The sequence below is a fragment of the Lactuca virosa genome, chromosome 4 (genome assembly GCF_052849685.1).
Source record: "Lactuca virosa cultivar CGN04683 chromosome 4, Lactuca_virosa_CGN04683_v6, whole genome shotgun sequence".
NCBI classification, from domain to species: domain Eukaryota; kingdom Viridiplantae; phylum Streptophyta; class Magnoliopsida; order Asterales; family Asteraceae; genus Lactuca; species Lactuca virosa.
This window is the reverse complement of record NC_136429.1, coordinates 457,137,950-457,156,879: the sequence shown is the minus strand read 5'-3', so window position 1 is coordinate 457,156,879 and position 18,930 is coordinate 457,137,950. Positions and strand designations below refer to the sequence as shown.

At 35.9% G+C, this 18,930-nt stretch overlaps 1 protein-coding gene across 1 annotated transcript; it reads right to left on the bottom strand.

The window, feature by feature from the left end:
- Positions 1-234: 234 nt before the first annotated feature.
- On the bottom strand, positions 235-4,846 carry LOC145106777 (uncharacterized). Its single transcript, XM_079043705.1, has 10 exons — positions 4,665-4,846; positions 4,162-4,562; positions 3,811-3,865; positions 2,942-3,511; positions 2,451-2,799; positions 2,112-2,124; positions 1,738-2,016; positions 986-1,675; positions 829-942; positions 235-263 (listed from the first exon to the last, which is right to left on the bottom strand). The coding sequence occupies exons 1-10, from the start codon at positions 4,844-4,846 to the stop codon at positions 235-237; spliced, it is 2,682 nt and encodes an 893-aa protein (XP_078899831.1).
- Positions 4,847-18,930: the final 14,084 nt, after the last annotated feature.

Genomic DNA, 18,930 nt, shown 5'->3' with positions numbered 1-18,930 from the left:
TTCATTGTTTTAAACTTGGCATACCAAAAAAAAACAATACACTAATATGAAACTCTTAAAACATAAATCAATTTTATTTGTTAAAAGTTGTTATTTTGATCATTTTAACGACAAATAATCATTTTGACAATCATACAATAAATAGCATTCTATTTGAATATTATTTTCTTATTTTTTAAATGTACAATTAATAAAAAAATTATAGCTAAATGATTAATGATTACACATTCATATTTATTTTAGCATGGTACAGTAATACAAAGCTGAAATTTAGAAATAAATATAAACAAAATGATGATTAATTTAATAATTAAACCTATACTAATAAAAAACGAGTATTGAAATATTTTAAAAAATTACTCACAAATTTCCAAATACTTCTTTGAATACAACATTAGACGTTTTATTGCTAATGTTACAATCATTGTCTAAAATTAATATTTTTAATCCATCTTTGTTTTTAACTCTCGACAATGCAACATACAACTCTCCATGAGTGAACACTGGTTGTCTAAAAAATAAACCCACTTTCGATAGCGATTGTCCTTGACTCTTGTTTATTGTCATTGCAAAACATAAAGTCAATGGAAATTGTCTTCTTTGAAATATGAAAGGAATTTTTTTTTTCTGAAGGAGTTAAGGACATTCTTGGAATAAAAGTACGGTTTCCTATATTACTTCCGAAAATTATCTCTGGTTCTATAACAAGGTTACCCAATGTTATAACACGTAGTCTCGTTCCATTACATAAACTGCTTTTCGGATCAATATTCCTTAGTAACATAACCGGAACACCGACTTTTAATACCAACTTATGGATCGGCAAACCTGACGGTTTAAGACCATTTAGAACAACCGACGAATACAAACTTTCATCAAAGTCATTATGAACAAAATCTGAATGACAAAGACTGTCTGTACTCAAGTATTCTTTTTCATCACCTGTAAATAGTGATAACAGACGATCATTTATTTCTTGAACAACTTCGTTTTTCGGTGCGAGGATTGCTCTTTCTTGAAAAAACATGGGATTTGGCATTTTCAATAATAGAAGGATAGACAAATGCAATTAATGAACCGATTGGATCAGATGAATCAGTAATGAGAAGATCATCTGGTATGTCAATAATTGCCTCACCATCATTGAAGCCACTAACATTTCCTTCTCCTATATCCAAAAGCCAGTTTGCAAAGGTCTTTGTTTCTTCAATATCATTTGTTCGATCACTCAACCTCATGTTTTTTGTTAATCTTAAGACTTTGCAATCTGACCAAATGTAGGAGGAACTTAATGAAGCATTCACAATGTCTTGTCTACTTCCGTTTGGAACAACAGGTAGAATCTGCCTAAAATCGACTCCAAAAACAATTGATTTTCCTCCAAATGGCAATTTTGAGTTGCTATGAAGATCACAACTCAATATATCCTTCAAATATCGATCCAACACTTTAAATGCATGTTTATGAATCATTGGTGCCTCGTCCCATATAATCAATGATGTTCTTTTTAACAAATCGGCAACATCACTATCCGGTGCGAAAGAACAAAAAGAATCCTCAGTAAGATTTATAGGAATTATATAGCGAGAGTGTGCCGTTCTACCTCCTGTCAGTAATAACGAAACAATGCCACTTGAAGCAACATTTAAAACGATTTCACCTTCGGATCTTAAGGCTGTAGATTATGTCTTCCAAAGAAAAGTTTTCCCAGTACCACCATAGCCATATACAAAAAACACGCCTCCTTTTTTTGTTGAACATGTTTCATGATATCGTCAAAAACACATCTTTGTTCAACTGTTAATGAATCCATCAGTTGAATCAACTCGTTGTGTAGAACGGTCCTGTCAAAATCTAGCTCCTCGGTTATCAAACGATTGTTTGAAGAAGATATAGATTCATGATCAGGGTAAGGCATCCCATAATAATCTTTGAGGCTTGAGTTGTTCTGGAGTAAAACTTTTTCAATCTCATAAAGGGTCAAGTTCTTAAGTTGATCCTCAGTAAGCGATAAACCTGTATAAATTGAAAGTTAATTATTTATAAAGAAATATACACAATCATAAGTACATAGAAATAATGTTTTCAAAAATAATATCTTAACATATTACGAAAAAAATGTAACTGTGAATAAAAAAACTTACTAAAAATAAGTATATTATTAATGCATATATTTAAATGTTGAAGAATATCATAATACCTGGAGACTTTAATCGCATCTGTTGATTGTATAGAATTCCATCCGATAAATATTTCCATGTATTTTCTCAAACACAGGACGGTTTAGACAAACTATTCGACTTTAGTATAATTGCAAATAGAGATCGTAAATAGTAACTAGACCCTGAATGACTCGCTTCCTCGATGGCATCAATATATTCTCTATCATTTTCTAAAAGTCCAAGAGCATATCATGCCTCTCTAAAAGTAGCATATTCATGTCCATTTACCATACGGATATCCTCAAACGATTTCGGACCTTTGACTTTATTTAAAAGAATTCTTAAAAAATATACTTCACCGAGATTAGGTGAAACTGCATGAATTCTACCGATCGATTTTCCTATTTTTCTTGGCTTCCAGCAACGATCTTTCAATTTCCATACAAATTTTGTAGGGCATTCAACATATGAAAGTTTTCGTGCTTCTTTATTATGTTTGTTACATGCCATCCAAGCTAAGAACATTGAAGAAGAAACAGATTGTTTGCCGAGGACATCGTCAATATCGTCGTCTGCACCATACACAACATTTTGTTGTCCAGGAAGATGGAAAGGAATTCTAACAATAGAAGGATACCTATAAATAATTATTATTTAATTAACAAAAATAATTAGTTTTACAATTTATCTTTTTTTTTCTAAATCAAAATGTGTTTAGTGCTAATACCTGTAATGAACATCAAATCCAAAATATCCGCAGCGAGGCTTCACATGCACACAAATATCTACAATCGTAGTATTTCTTTATTTCATCAACTGCATCTTCAGTATCATCTGAGTTGTTGCTTTGGACAACTATCATGGTAGCCCTATGAGGACCCTTGTTAATATATTTAAACAAATATTTGATGGAAGCAGCCTGATTGCACCATTCAACATTAATGTGAGCTTGATATCTTTTCAAAAGGACTTTGTGATATGGAACGACACTTCTGTTGTCTAATTTCACACCCGACTTTTCAACAAATGAACCATCATTACGTCTCCTGTATATAGGATAACCATTTGAATCAAAAGAAGTATGATCTAAGAATGGCTTCGGGAAGTTTTTTGAACACTTGTTATCAGTCATGCATGGGCATTTAGGATTATCACCACCACAAGGACCATGCATCATGAACTCGCTGACAAGTGCATATAATTCTGGATCCTCGTCTTTTTTTTTTGGAATATCAGCATAAATAACTCGATAAATATGTTTAACAGTAAGCAACTTGTAATCAGAGTGCACGAATAGACATATATGGCGTGAGGCAAGCCGCGTTTTTGAAACTCCACCGTGTAAACAACTACAAATGTATATTATTAAACATCATAGTATAAAATATTGAAAATAAAAAAAAAATCTATACTATAAATATAAACATGTTTAAATTATAGTTGTTATATACCATACCTGCTTGGACCGAACCCAATAATGCATTTGTCTTTAAGTCTGTAATCAATGAATCGAGCTTCATTTTAAATAGCCTAGATAGGATATTTGGCCTGTCTTTGGGATTGAGCGTTGTATCCTTAAGAAACCTTTTAATTTCTGGCCACTTTGGATTACATGTTACAGTTATAAAAAAAATCTGGGTACCCATACCACTTACAAAGAGACATGGCATCTAAATAGTTATGCAACATGTATCGTGCACCACCTGTAAAAGAAGAAGGCAAGATCACGCGTTTCCGATGTTGGAAATATTAGTATTTCCATGACTTTGTAGGCTACGCAAAGTTTCATAAGATTCACATCTAAGTACTTTTTGTTTGTTGTGTACGTAATATAGTCAGTCACTTTTGATCATCGTATAGGCATCAACCAGGAATTGTTGAAAAAGTGTTTTTGAATTCAAAACTAATGAAAAAATATTCACTCTGTCTTGAATTCTATAAGCAAAGAATTCTCTCATTGTACAGTTGCGTCGTTTGGTATCCGTTTAAGGCGTAACACCTTTATGAGGGATGTCAACTCTATATCCATCATCTCCATAAGGAAAGAGTAGTGGGTATTGAAGAGCAAGGTAAGCAAAATGTAATTCATTTATACGTTGTAGACTTCCTGACTGAGTTGTTACAATGATATCTCTATTATCAATTGAATCACAAATGTCACCAACAATCAAAGCAACAACCTCAGAAGCAGTAGGTAAGTTATACGTTCGTCCATATTTTTGCCTTCTTCCTATAAGATGTAACTTTAAATCCATATGAGGATTTTCAGAAAAACAATCTCTTGCCATTCTATACCACTTAACCAGTTCATTTGTTGAATCCAACATGACCTTCAATAACTGTATGATCTCGATATCAAGTGAATGAGAAGGTGATATACACCCGTCTTTTTCTTTACTGCTAATAATAAAGGTTGTATGAAATATTCACTAATTAAATAATTAAATATATATCTAATAATTTTCTTTAAAAAAGCATATGAAAATAAATATGAAGACAAACCTGAAAGCGTTTTGTCTATTTGAAACTTCGTTTTCAGTATCATATATGTAAAGTTGAGAGAACTTTGGTTTGGATCCATATGAAGGTATAAGACTTCCTATACTATGATAATTTTGACCTCTAAGTCTGAAAGTGTACGGAGCATTGCCTTTGTTAATGGAAGAGTCAATTTTTCCACCCATCGAAGTAAATGAAAACATCGAATTGAAGCGACGAATATTCTTCATGAAATATTTTCATTTGGGATCAAGATGACGATATAGATTTAGGTATTCTGAAGGCGCTTCTTTTAATTTAGGAAGCTCAACTTTGCCTTTACCACAACACATGGAAAAATATGTGTTCTTCCCAGATTTATTACCTCGATGGGCTTCATCTTTCCATAATTTTGCATGACAGATTGCACACACAAGAGTCTCATCACCATGGTCCAAGTAATCTGATATATATAAAAAAGTTGTTAAAAGATTGAAAAAAATTAAAGTTTAATAGAGAATTAGTTTAATTAAAAATATATGGAGTTATTGATAATGAACATTACCTTTTGAGAGACCTGAAATCACATCTTTAAGAATGTGATGATCATTTAAGTCTTCATCTGATGTCAAGTCAAAAAAGGGTATAGCAGATATATTTGCACTCTTCCTTTTTAATGTTTGATTCCCGAATGACAAACTTATGGAAGAATCTCGAGTGATTCCTGATGAAGTCGATGAGCTCGTATGATCAAATAATACAAACTATTGTCCATTTCCTGCGGACAATGTTTTAATTGTTAGTATTGAATTTAGAAATGAATTGGAGATACACGTAATGCATGCAGGTCGACATAAGTAACACATAAAAATAAAAAATGTTAAACGAAATGTATTCGTACCATTGGAAATATTAGATATCGGAGTTCTTAGATTAAAATTGGAAGTAGATTCGGAAGTTCGATGAACACGACCAAGATTAGCAATAAAATAAAAACATTAGTAAGTAAAAATATGTATTAATTAGTCCAAAAAGAAACAAATGGATTTAGATAAACGAATATTTTTCATAAAATATAGAATACTTGTTGGCGTGGTGGATAATGTTCGATTGTTAGTATTGAACTTAGAAATGAATTAGATACAAAAATAAATTGAAATGTGTATAATGCATGCAGATCGACATAAGTAACATATAAAAAAAAAATGTTAAACGAAATGTATTTGTACCGTTGGAAATGTTAGATAACGGAGTTCTTAAAGTAAAATTCGAAGTAGATTCGGAAGTTTGTTGAACACGACCAAGATTAGCTATAAAATAAAAACATTAGTAAATACAGATATTAGTTCAAAAAGAAACAAACGGATTTGGATAAACAAATATTTTTCATAAACTATATGGAATACCTATTGGCGTGGTTGACAATGTTCGATTGTTAGTATTGAACTTAGAAATGAATCGGATACAAACATAAATTGAAATATGTATAATGCATGTAGATCAACATAAGTAACATATAAAATAAAAAAAATGTTAAATAGAATGTATTCGTACTATTGGAAATATTAGATAACGGAGTTCTTAAATTAAAATTGGAAGTAGATTCGAAATTTTGTTGAACACGACCACAATTAGCTATAAAATAAAAACATTAGTAAATACAAATATGTATCAATTAGTTCAAAAGATACAAACGGATTTGGATAAACAAATATATTTTATATACTATATGGAATACCTATTGGCGTGGTGGACATACCATTACATCTTCTATTATCCAAATACATTTTTCTTTGTTTTCTTTTGACCTTGGCATCGTTATATAACGGACCTTTGATATTAACAATGGAAGAAGATTGGAAACTTGTGTGCTGAAATCCATATGCTATATTTGGGTTAACGTTTTCATCAAAACGGGTAACATATGTAGACTTATTTGAATAAATTATATGTTGTTGCCGATAACCCACATCTGATATATATATAAAAGTAAGAAAACAAATTAAGAAGATATATTAGTTATATGACATGAAGATTCGATTGGATCTAATACAATATTTTGTATAAATTAATTGATATTAACCTCTCAAATTACAATATAAAAAATTCAACTGTATACAAACGATTACCAATTGGCATGCTAGACGTAACATTGAATTTTCTTTTATCCATATGTAATTTTCTATGTTTTCGTCTTTCCTTAGGGTCCGTAGAATCCATATATTGTTCTAAATCTTTAAACTTTTATATTCCTGTAATAAATAGTGTAACGAAAAGTGTTAATTTATTTAATTAAATTGTTACTTTTAAGACAATTGAATATATTTTTGCTTGTAATGATGGTGTTTATGTCCATATGATCATTGAATATAACAGCAAACAGACTCTTTTCCACAAGAAACCAAAAAAAATACATCAACGATGGGTGTTGTTCCGGCTGCAGCCCATTGATACACATAAAATAAAATTAAAGACACACAAATACAAATGACATACATAATTACACACAAACACAGTGACAACACGGTTAAAAAAGAATTGAGTTTAGCAATGTGTAGAAGCATATTCCAACCTTGCGTACAAGCTGCAAGGTAACAAATATACACTGTATTTAAGCAAATTGGTATATATAATGATAGTAAAATGTACGCAGGATGTTGCATTTTTTAAAAATATTCTATTTTTGTAATGTTCGCTTACACAAACAGTAAAACATAATATTTTCAATTTGGTGTTTAAAGTGGTAGAAATGTGGTAGTATACTCATATATTATAACTTAAAACGACCTATCACAAAGTAGTTAGTTGAGTATGGAAAAAAAATCAATTTACAACGAATACACAAAATAAGGAAATCATTATATAGAAGTGGGTGGAGTGTGGATGCAAAATAAGGCCGAAAAAGATATACAAATCAAGTTCTGTGCAACACATATAGAACCTCTATATAGTTAATAATACATCAAGTACCACCCAGCTACTTATACTCTCAAGGATGTACCACAATAATAAACAACAATTTGACAGAGAAAATCGTCCCCAAGAACAATTGTACCACCTGTAGAGATAACAAACAAACACTTAATTAAAAAGACGATTCTACCCTTATACCTAACAGTAACTTTGGGGCTTATCAATTTTAACAAACAAACACCAATAAACAATTTGAATCCTTTTGAATCATTCCAACAAAATATAACCATTATGTTATCATGAACAAAAAAGATTCAAAATCAAATTTATTCAAGAAAATTTAATCACAAGGTTGCCGACACACCATCTTTTGGTTTTGGAATTTTAGTTTCGTTTATTTACTCAATAATGCTGAACGGAAATAGAAATTGGTAATGTTCTTAATCGTACACACTCATAACATGTTCCTGATTTTTTTGCTTTTCCATATGTATGTTGCATTATTGAGTAAATAAACGAAATTTGCTGTTGTATTAACTCACGGTCCTTACTTAAGTTGAATAATCCTACTATTTCTTTCAGTAATTCATGATTTTTGCAAATCCTATATGCAAAAGTATTTGGTTCAAAAGTTTTTTGTAAAAACTTATAATGCATCCGATACATTGAACGCATTTCATCTATATGGGCATATGTAGTGTATATCCAACAAGTTTGTGAAATAGATTATATAAGCATGTTATATACAATTGAATATTAGATATGATAGGAATTTCATTTGTCTGAGAAATTTTAGCAAACACATAGAGTGCGAGATCTGAACATTTTAGCAAACTATAATCACTTTTTATTTATAGGTTGAATTTGTTCCGGATGAAGTGATCGTCACAGATACAAATGCATAGTTGTATGCAAAATGAGAAGAAGAAGAAGAAGAATGGCATAATTAAAGTACATACTTGTATGCAGAATGAGATGAAGAAGAATAACAATGGCGGACGTCTTTGCAGTCTTCAAAAAAACAAACAGTCTGCGAAGGCTAATGTCTTCAAAAAAACAAACAGTCTGCGAAGGCTAATGTCTGCGCGGCGCAGACAGAAGAGACCACGCAGATCTGCAGACAAAAAACAAACACTAACTAAGTAAAATGCAGACTCATTTGATGAATGTAAGAAGTAGCGGATCCAATGTATGTTGAGGGGGTGTATGGCCCCATTTAGACGTAGCCCTCATCATTATAATATATAATAGGTAGATATATAAAATGTTTTTTTTATATAAACATTATTGGCCGCACTAAATCACAGTTGGCCCCACCTAATTCTTTTGGAAACTGATTTCTTTCTCTGTGATGGACTTGGGTAAATAGGAGTGTTGTTGTAACCCTATTTTTGTAGTATCAAATGTTAAATTTTCATGTTACATAATATTATGCATTCTCTCTTCTAACTTAAACCTTGTTGATTGCTTTCTTTTGGGAAAATGACTTACAAGGGTAATCATTTTTGTCGCTTTGTTTATATTTAGGCAACTTCTTCATTTTTGAACACATTTGAGCATTTAACTTGTTATATGTGTTCATATATTGTCATTGTCACCGGTTATAGCAGGTAATAATGGTAATATGTGAACAAATTAACAAGTTAAATGGTTAAATGTGTACAAAAAAAAATTGCATAAATGTGAACAAAACGAAAAATTATTTGCCCTGATAAGTCATTTTCCCTACTTTTAATAGCGATTTAATTTTTCATATATGTTTGTATTATTTTTTCAAACGTTATTATTAAAATATCTATAATTTCCTAAATATTAATTGAATATTTATCAATTTTAAACTTTACTTTTAATGAATACATATGTTTTTGTTTTGTGAAATATTTTATATAGCCTCTTATATTTTTTTCTTCTGTTTTGAAGCATATACAACATTTTTAAAGTAAATAGCATCTAACAATAAAATTAAATAAATTAAATATGTAATAATAAGTATGGAGGGTCTTTTAAAAATTAAAAAAGAAAATATTACTTACCAAATAAAAAAACAAAAAAAAATCAATATAATGTAAATATTTTAAAATTATTCCAACTTTTAATGCTTTTTACTTAGAAGTTTATAAACTTTTAATTTTTTTTAATACAACGTTTTAAACTAGTATTTTACGAACGTATTTTAAAATGTTATAAAAAAAATATTAAATTGTCATACAAAATCTGTGAAACACTTTAAAAATATTGTAAAGAAAGTTTAGAAATAAATATATGAAAGTTATATAAAAATTATATGAAAATGTAAAAAAACAAGTAAAAAACTTGTAAGAGAATTTTAAAACATTTATAAAATATTTGGTTTAAAAGAACTTGTATTAAAATTATATAAAAGTATAAAAAAAGTTGAAAAAAAAATTATAAGCAAAGTTTAAAACATTGTATTAGAAAACCTATAAGAAAAAAAAATATCATAAAAATGTTGTAGGAAATTATAAAAACTTTTAAGAAATTTGTAAAAAAAATGTGAAAAAATATCATAAAAATGTTGTAAGAAATTATAAAAAAAATTAAGAAATTTGTAAAAAAAATTGTTCACTTTTAGACTATTTTCTTTTTTTGTATATATTTGACCATTTAACTTGTTAAATATATTCACATATTTAACAAGTTAAATGGTCAAATGTATACAAAAAAATATAATTATCTAAACGTGAACAAAACTAAAAGGTAATTACCCTCACAGGTTATTATCCCTTTTCTTTTAGTCACATCAGACGTGTAAGCCCATAAAATATAAATATATATATATATATATATATATATATATATATATATATATATATATATATATATATAAGCACATAGATTTTAACAACAGTAAGTTTAGACATTTAAGATATTGACCACAATATTTTCAACATTTTGGCAAATTTTGTCTAAAATAATAAACTTTATATACTTTAGGTTTAGGCCACAATTTTACATACTTTAGGTTTTGGCCACAATAAGTTTAGGAGGTTGAGAATTTTAGTCATTGGATTGCTTTTTTTTTTTTTTTGTAGTTTTGCCCAAAATAAGTTTGGAAGGTTGATAGTTTTGGTACTTGGATTGAAGCAATGCCTTAATATTTACATAAGCAATCCCTACTTTAAAATTATGTTTAAAGAAATTGTCCATATAAGTTTAGATTTGTTACTAACCTTGTCTTATGATTATGGTTATGACAAATTCATATGAATAGGAACACATACACCATTAATCTAAGTGACAAAGGTTTCTCTCCAATTCATGAAAATGATTGTGAAGAAACGCTATCACTAAGTAGATTTAAAGAGTTAGCAATTGTGATATTTGCATTCTCAAATTAAATTATGATTACAACATCCCTCTTCATAGTTCAAATTGTGAGAAATGGAAAATAGTTTAAACATTTGAGACTTATTGTTGTAAGTTCTAAAATTGTTTACACACATGTGAGCTATCTAAGGAAAGGTGTATGAGTTGAGAAGCCTAGATAAAGACTTATCAAAGCATCTCATATCAGAAATATGAACTTTGGTAAGAAAGTCAACAAGTATTGATTTCTAGAAGCCCAGTGGATTTCTGGGTACATGTCAAAGCTAGTGGGAGCATAAGTGTTATGCTAGTAATTATTATGCGATTGGGAGCATAATCATTATGATAAATGTTGCAAGATAGCAATATTAATTATAGAAAACATAAGTTTGCAAAGTTGTACAGTTTGAAAAGTTGTTTTGCTATAATTAAGGGAGAGGAACTTATACTTCATTTTATCTCTAAAAGCTTATATTGAGATTTTAATAGAATTTAGTCATGAGCATACATGAATATCATGTTGAAATGATTCAGCATAAGGTAATTATATAGGGTTAGCAAGATATTGGTAAAGTATAACACCGTGAATTTTCAAACCAAAAGTTTCAATTTAACAACACATTTGTCTAAATTCAAAAATCACAAAAGCGTCACAATATCAAATCACATGTTCCAAAACTATATGTATATATATATATATATATATATATATATATATATATATATATATATATATATATATATATATATATATATATATCACAACTCCAGGATCCTCTCAAAACATAACTCAATCTCTGATGTGTGTACAATCAAGCCGGCGCCTTCCTGTGATCCTGAGAAGTACTTGAAACACATAACACATAAGACGGTAAGCACGAAGCTTAGTGGGTTCCCTAAAATACCACACGCATCACATTAGCCACTCGAGACTAACTAAATACGACCCTCCAGTCAATATGTTCCGGTGGAGACCCTCCGGTCCGACAACTCGGGTGGACCCTCCGGTCCTAACTCAATAAGCTCATGGTAACAATACTCAGCATAAATCACAAAGACATAATGCAAAATATCACATTACACAGATAAGCACATAAAACATCTCAGTCACACAAAGATACCACTCATGGTAAGTATAGTGAGAAGACTTACTACATAAGAAATTGGATAATCTCGAACTCAAATCACCGGTCTAGCCTCCGCCTAACACATACAATAATTATCCCTAATTAATCACGGCTCTCAAGAAGCTAAACTAACCCTTCTACAACTCACAGAAGGGTAACATACCATTTTACCCCTCCATGGCCATAATTGTCCACGAATTGACCAAACCCTAAAAGTCAACCAAAAAATCAACGACAGGGGGTACGCTATGTGTACCAGCTTTCTACGCTGGGCGTACTCTGCTGCTATGCAGGCATCGGGGATGCCCGACCCTACGCTGCGCGTACCGGGATTACGCCTAGTATACGTCCCAGTTTCACTTTTCTCACTCATTTGTTCTTAATCAGTTAAGACCTTGGCTCATATCACAGATCTGGACTCCCTAATAGCTCTTAATCCATAAAGTCAGTGTCTTTAAGCCTTTTCATGGCTGATATGGTCAAAAACACACAAAACATCCACTCTCTTATCTCGAAAAGCTCATATCTCATGCATGGCTTGATTCCAACGTCCAAGACTGGATTTTTATGACACCTCACCACTAAATACACTCAAAGGGGCTTGATCATAGTCTCTGGAGTACAATATCTCATAAAGTCTCCAAATTTTGGGACAAAACCCTAAATTACTCTACCATGATGCACAAAACGAAAAAGTGAAAAAGCTTGAAGCTTTATACCTCTATGTGAAGCTGCCAACATTGGTATGCTCAGATCCAAGAGCCTGGACTCACACTCATTCTTCTCCAAAGCTTCTCCTTCACTTCAAGAACACACCAAGACTCTCAAGGCTCTCAAATGCACTCATAAGCTCTAAGAACGAAGGCTAGGGTTTAGTAGGGTTTGTTGTCTGAGAATGGTGGCCAGGAATGAGGCCATCATATCCTTTATATAGGGTACTCACCATAAATTAGGGTTTTCACTTCTGGCCTAGTACGCCCAGCATACTAGGTGGCTTCCGCGTCAAATGCACACATATGAGTACGTTGAGCGTACACTCGCGTACGCCCCACGTACTCATTCACCACCTTTTCTCAAAAAGGGACTAAAATGGACAAGTACTCAAAAGATCAAGGGTTACAAGGTATACCTGGACTTGGGATGTTACAATTCTCCCCCACTAGGATCAGACTTCGCCCTCGAAGTCATGATCCCTAAATAACTCTAGATGCTGCTCCCGCATCTCTGACTCCAGCTCCCAAGTCAACTTGGACCCTCTCCGATGCTGCCACTGAACCTGAACCAGGGGCACCACTTTGTTCCTCAGAACTTTCACCTTTTGATCCACGATAACAATCGATTTCTCAATGTAGTTCAGGCTCGCATCCACCTGAATGTCCTCTAGGGGTACCACTGCCGTCTCATCGGCTGCACACTTCCTTAGTTGGGACATGTGGAAGGTGCTATGAATCTGGTTCAACTCCACAGGTAGCTCCAACCGGTAGGCTACCTTACCCACTCTGGCGGTCACTCTGAAAGGACCGATGTATCGGGGCCCTAACTTTCCCCGTTTCCTGAATCGGGTCACCACTTTCCAAGGGGATACCTTCAGGAGGACAAAATCTCCGACCTGGAACTCTAGCTCAGATCGTCTCCTGTCTGCATAACTCTTCTAGCGCATCTGGGCCGTCAGTAACCTCTGTCTGACCTGCTGAATCTGCTTAGTCGTCTTCAGCACTATCTCAGTGCCACCCATCACTCGTTGCCCTACCTCACCCCAACAAATGGGAGTCCGACACCTCCTCCCATAAAGAAGCTCAAAGGGAGGCATACCAATACTCGAATGATGGCTGTTGTTGTAAGAAACTCGGCTAAGGGAAAATAAGTATCCCAACTTCCTCCGAAGTCCATAACACATGCACACAACATGTCCTCAAGCGTATGAATCGTCCACTCGCTATGCCTGTCTGTCTGCAGATGGTATGCGGTACTGAAATGTAATCGAGTAACCAGCTCCTCATGAAATTTCTTCTAGAACCTGGAAGTAAAGTGCACGTCTCGATCTGATACTATCGAGGTCGACACTCTATGCCTATCTACCACCTCTCTCACATAAATCTCGGACAGTCTCTCTGCAGAAGAACTCTCACTAATAGTGAGGAAGTGAGCGCTCATCGTCAGCCGGTCCACAATCACCTAAATCGCGTCAGCTCCACGCGTAGTCCTCGGTAACTTGGTGATAAAGTCCATAGAAATCTTTTCCCACTTCCACTGGGGAATCTCCAGAGGCTGCAATGGACCATGTGGTCGTTGGTGCTCCACCTTAACCCGACGACAGGTCAAACACCTCTCTACAACCCATGCCACGTCCCTCTTCATACAGGGCCACCAATAGTCTCTCTTCAGGTCCAAATACATCTTAGTGGCCCCTGGGTGGATCGAGAATCTCGATCTATGTGCCTCCTCCAACAATATACGGTGAGATCCACCTGTATAGGACACCTAAATCCACCCATGGAAGGTCATAAGCCCACGACTGTTCGTCACAAACTCGGAAACCTCCCCAATCACATGCTCTCTCTTGCGGTTCTCCAGTCTCATAGCCTCCACCTGAGCCTCACGGATGGTATCTAAGACTGGAGTCATCACTGTCATCCTCATATACACATTCTCGGATCGGAGCGCTCTTGGCTCTGTGACTCAAGGCATCGGCTACCATATTAACCTTGCTTGGGTGATATAAGATCTTACAGTCGTAGTCCTTCACTACATCCAACCATTTCCTATGTCTCATATTCAGGTTGGGCTGATCCATCATGTATTTCAGGCTCTTATGGTCCGTGTATATGGTACACCGGACACCATAGAGATAGTGGCGCCAAATCTTGAGGGAGAACACCACTGCCCCTAACTCCAAATCATGGGTGGGATACATCATCTGATGAGGCTTCAGCTGCCTCGATGCATATGTTATCACATGACCCTCTGCATCAATACTGCACCCATCCCTGAAATAGACGCATCATAATAGACTACGAAGTCCTCCACTCCCTCCGGAAGGGCTAACACTTAAGCTTCGCACAATCTCTAGTGAAGAGTCTCGAATGATGCCTGCTGCTCAGGCCCCCAAACAAAAGTAATGCCCTTCCGGGTCAGTCTGGTGAGAGGAACCGCAATATTGAAGAAATCTTTGATAAATCTCCGATAGTAGCCGGCCAATCCCAGAAAACTCCTAATCTCGGATGGGGATCTCGGCACCTCCCATCGCATAACCACCTCAATCTTGGCCGGATCGACCAATATCCTATTCTGATTAACGAGATGTCCCAGGAACTGGACCTTTCGTAACCAGAAATTACACTTGGAGAATTTGGCATACAACCTCTCCGACCTCAGTACCCCAAGAACCTCTCGCAGATGCTCCTCATGCTACTCTCTGGATCTCGAATACACTAAGATATAGTCGATGAACATGATCACCGATCGATCCAATATAGGCCTGGACACCCGGTTCATGAGGTCCATGAACGTTGCAGGTGCGTTGGTGAGTCCGAAAGGCATCACCACAAACTAGTAATGTCCATAACGAGTTCTAAAGGCCGTCTTCTGACTATCCTCCTCGCATACTCTCATCTGGTGATATCAAGATATCAAATCAATCTTGGAAAACCAAGATGCCCCCTGTAATTGATCGAACAAATCATCAATCCTCGGAAGTGGATAACGGTTCTTGAATGTCAGCTTGTTCAACTCCCGGTAATCAATACACATCCAGTGTGGACCATTCTTTTTCTTGACAAAAAGGATCGGCGCTCCCTACGGCGAGCTACTCGGTCTGATAAATCCCTTCCCCAGTAGCTCCTGGAGCTGTAAGGATAACTCCTGCATCTCTGGTGGCGCAAGGCGATAAGGTGCCTTAGCAATAGGCGCCGTGCCTGAAACTAAATCAATCCGGAACTCCACCTGCCTCTCGGGAGGCACACCTGGTAACTCCTCTGGAAACACATCCGGGAACTCACACACTATAGGAACCTCGGAGATAGAACTCGGCCTCTCTGAAACAATCCGCGTATCCATCACGTACGCCAAGAAGCCCATACAACCCTGCTGTAAACTCTGCCTTGCCCTGGCAGCAGAGCAGAAGGCTGACCCAGATCTGGTACCCTCGCCATACACTGTAAGCACTCCCCCAATGGGGTCTCGTATAGTCACCAACTGACGCTCGCAGTCGATCATGGCTCCAAAATGGCTGAACCAATACATGCCCACGATAACACAGAAATCACCCATCGCAATCGGTACCAGATCAATCGGAAACTCGACACCAAAAATCTCCAGCACACATCCTCGGAACACATCAGTGGCGAAAACCGCATGATCATCATCTATAGAAACCCTCAAAGGTCGACTCAACTCCTCACGTCGGATACTGATGTGACGACTAAAAGCTAAAGAAACGAAGGATCGACTCGCACCCGAGTCAAATAACACTAAAGCAGGTACAGAACTCACAATAAATGTACCTAAATATAGCACATAATAAGCACAATAAATCTCAAAATAAATAAATAAGGAAATACGTACAAGCCACTACATCATGTGTTGCGCGGATCTCCTCCGGTTTCAGCTGAAAAGCTCTTCCACTAGCCCTCAGAACCTCGACCTTCATTGGATGACTACCAATAGCACGCAAAGCAGCAGGTGCAGATCCCTGTGCTGATCCATGGCGAAGCTGGGGGCACTCGGCCTTCTGGTGGCCAGTCTGGTTGTAGTGGAAGCAAACTACAAACCCCTTGGGGCAATCCTTCGCGATATGCCCCTCCTTGCCACATTTGTAGCAAATCCCCGCTCGGCACGAACCCTCGTGACTCTTGCTGTACTTTCCACAAGTGCGGCCCTTATGGCCCCCATTCCTCAAATCAGCAGGCTTAGCATGCTTTGCTGCCGGCTGCGACTGCGCCGGCCTTCGGTGTCTCCCCTGAGACTCCGCCTCCTCCTTGGCCTGAGTCTCCAACTCGATCTCCCTCCTCTTGGCATTTTCCTGAAGCTCAGCAAATGTCCGATAAGACGAGTTCGCCACGAACTCTTGAATATCCCTCCTCAGAATGTTCAAATATCGGCTCATGTGTGCCTACTCAGTCAACACATGCTCAGGGCATAACATCGCCCTCTCGTGAAACATCCGTGTAATCTCAGTCACCGACTCTGTCTTCTACTTGAGAGACAAAAACTATTGGGCCAACCGTTCCCTCTCCATCAGGGGAACATACTCATCTCGGAACATCGTAGTAAACCTCTCCCATGTCACTGCAGTGTGCTATGCAGGAGCAAAACTGGCCGTCACAAACTTCCACCAGCCCTTCGCTCCCAAGCGAAGCTGGTTCAGCGCGAACCGTACCCTCAAATGCTCTGGGCATAAACAAGTGTAGAAACACCCCTTGATATCAGATATCCATCTCATTGCAGCAATCAGATCTTGAGTCCCATCAATATCTGGTGGCTTCGTGTTGCTGAACTCCCGGTACATCAACGAGACACCTCCCTATGGCCTGGCAGCAGCGACAGCTACGGTGGCTGCAGCAGCAGCTGCCTCAGTAACTATAGCATATCGCTCGTCAAACGTCTCGATCAAAGTGGTCTTAATAGACCCAAACATCTCCAGAATAGCCTCTCGTATGGTTGCGGCCACCTCTTTGTGAATCATCCTACGAATCTCATCATCGCTAACTCTACAGCTCTCTGGGGTGTGGCGTGTACCCACCATGATGTCTCTGAAACACAACATAAATTCATCAGAGACTCGCTCGAGCATACTCACACTCGACCACTCATCCCTACTTGTTCCTTAGCATCCTAAGGATTCTTACTTGGATTGTATACATACCCGATGCTTTCAGTAGTACGGGCCCAATACTACCTTCCACACCAACCTGTAGTCACCCAAGTCCTCCTCCTAGGATCCCATTTCGCAAATACTCTATACCTCACGAATCACAGACTACTCTCTCAGTAGACCCCTCTCAAGCTCATCTAGGTATCTTTTCCTAGATTATCTCCCGACTCGGAACTCAACACATACTCAGAGCAAATAACAGATAACACTGATCAAAAGCGTCTCCTAGGCTAAGCCATCACAAATCAGGCAACTCTAGCCCTAAAATATGAAATACCTAGCCTTCTCCCTAGCATGCAATTCTAATAAAATATCTCATAAACATCTCATAACACAAAAGTAAGGGTATTTTGGGAAATCACCGTTCGGGCTCTGGCAGATTGTACACATCGCTCCAACTCGTTTTCTCTTAAAACTCTTTCTCGTTTTAGAAAAATCATTTCTTTTGAAATTTTTTCTCAAATCCTCAGTTTGAGTCCAAACATACCCGAAGGTTCATCTGAATCCCTTAAACCAAGGCTCTGATACCAACTTGTAACACCGTAAATTTTCAAACCAAAATTTTCAATTTAAAAACACATTTGTCTAAATTCAAAAATCAAAAAAGTGTCACAGTATCAAATCACATGTTTAAAAACGGTATATATATATATATATATATATATATATATATATATATATATATATATATATATATATATATATCACAACTCCAGGATCCTCTCAAAGCATAACTTAATCTCTGATGTGTGTACAATCAAGTCGGCGCGTTCCCGTGATCCTGAGAAGTACTTGAAACACATAACACATAACACGGTAAGCACGAAGCTTAGTGAGTTCCCCAAAATACCACACACATCACATTAGCCACTCAAGGCTAACTAAATACGACCCTCCGGTCAATGTGTACCAGTGGAGACCCTTCGGTCCCACGACTCGGGTGGACCCTCCGGTCTTAACTCAACAAGCTCATGGTAACAATACTTAGCATAAATCACAAAGACATAATGCAGAATATCACGTTACATAGATAAGCACATAAAACATCTCA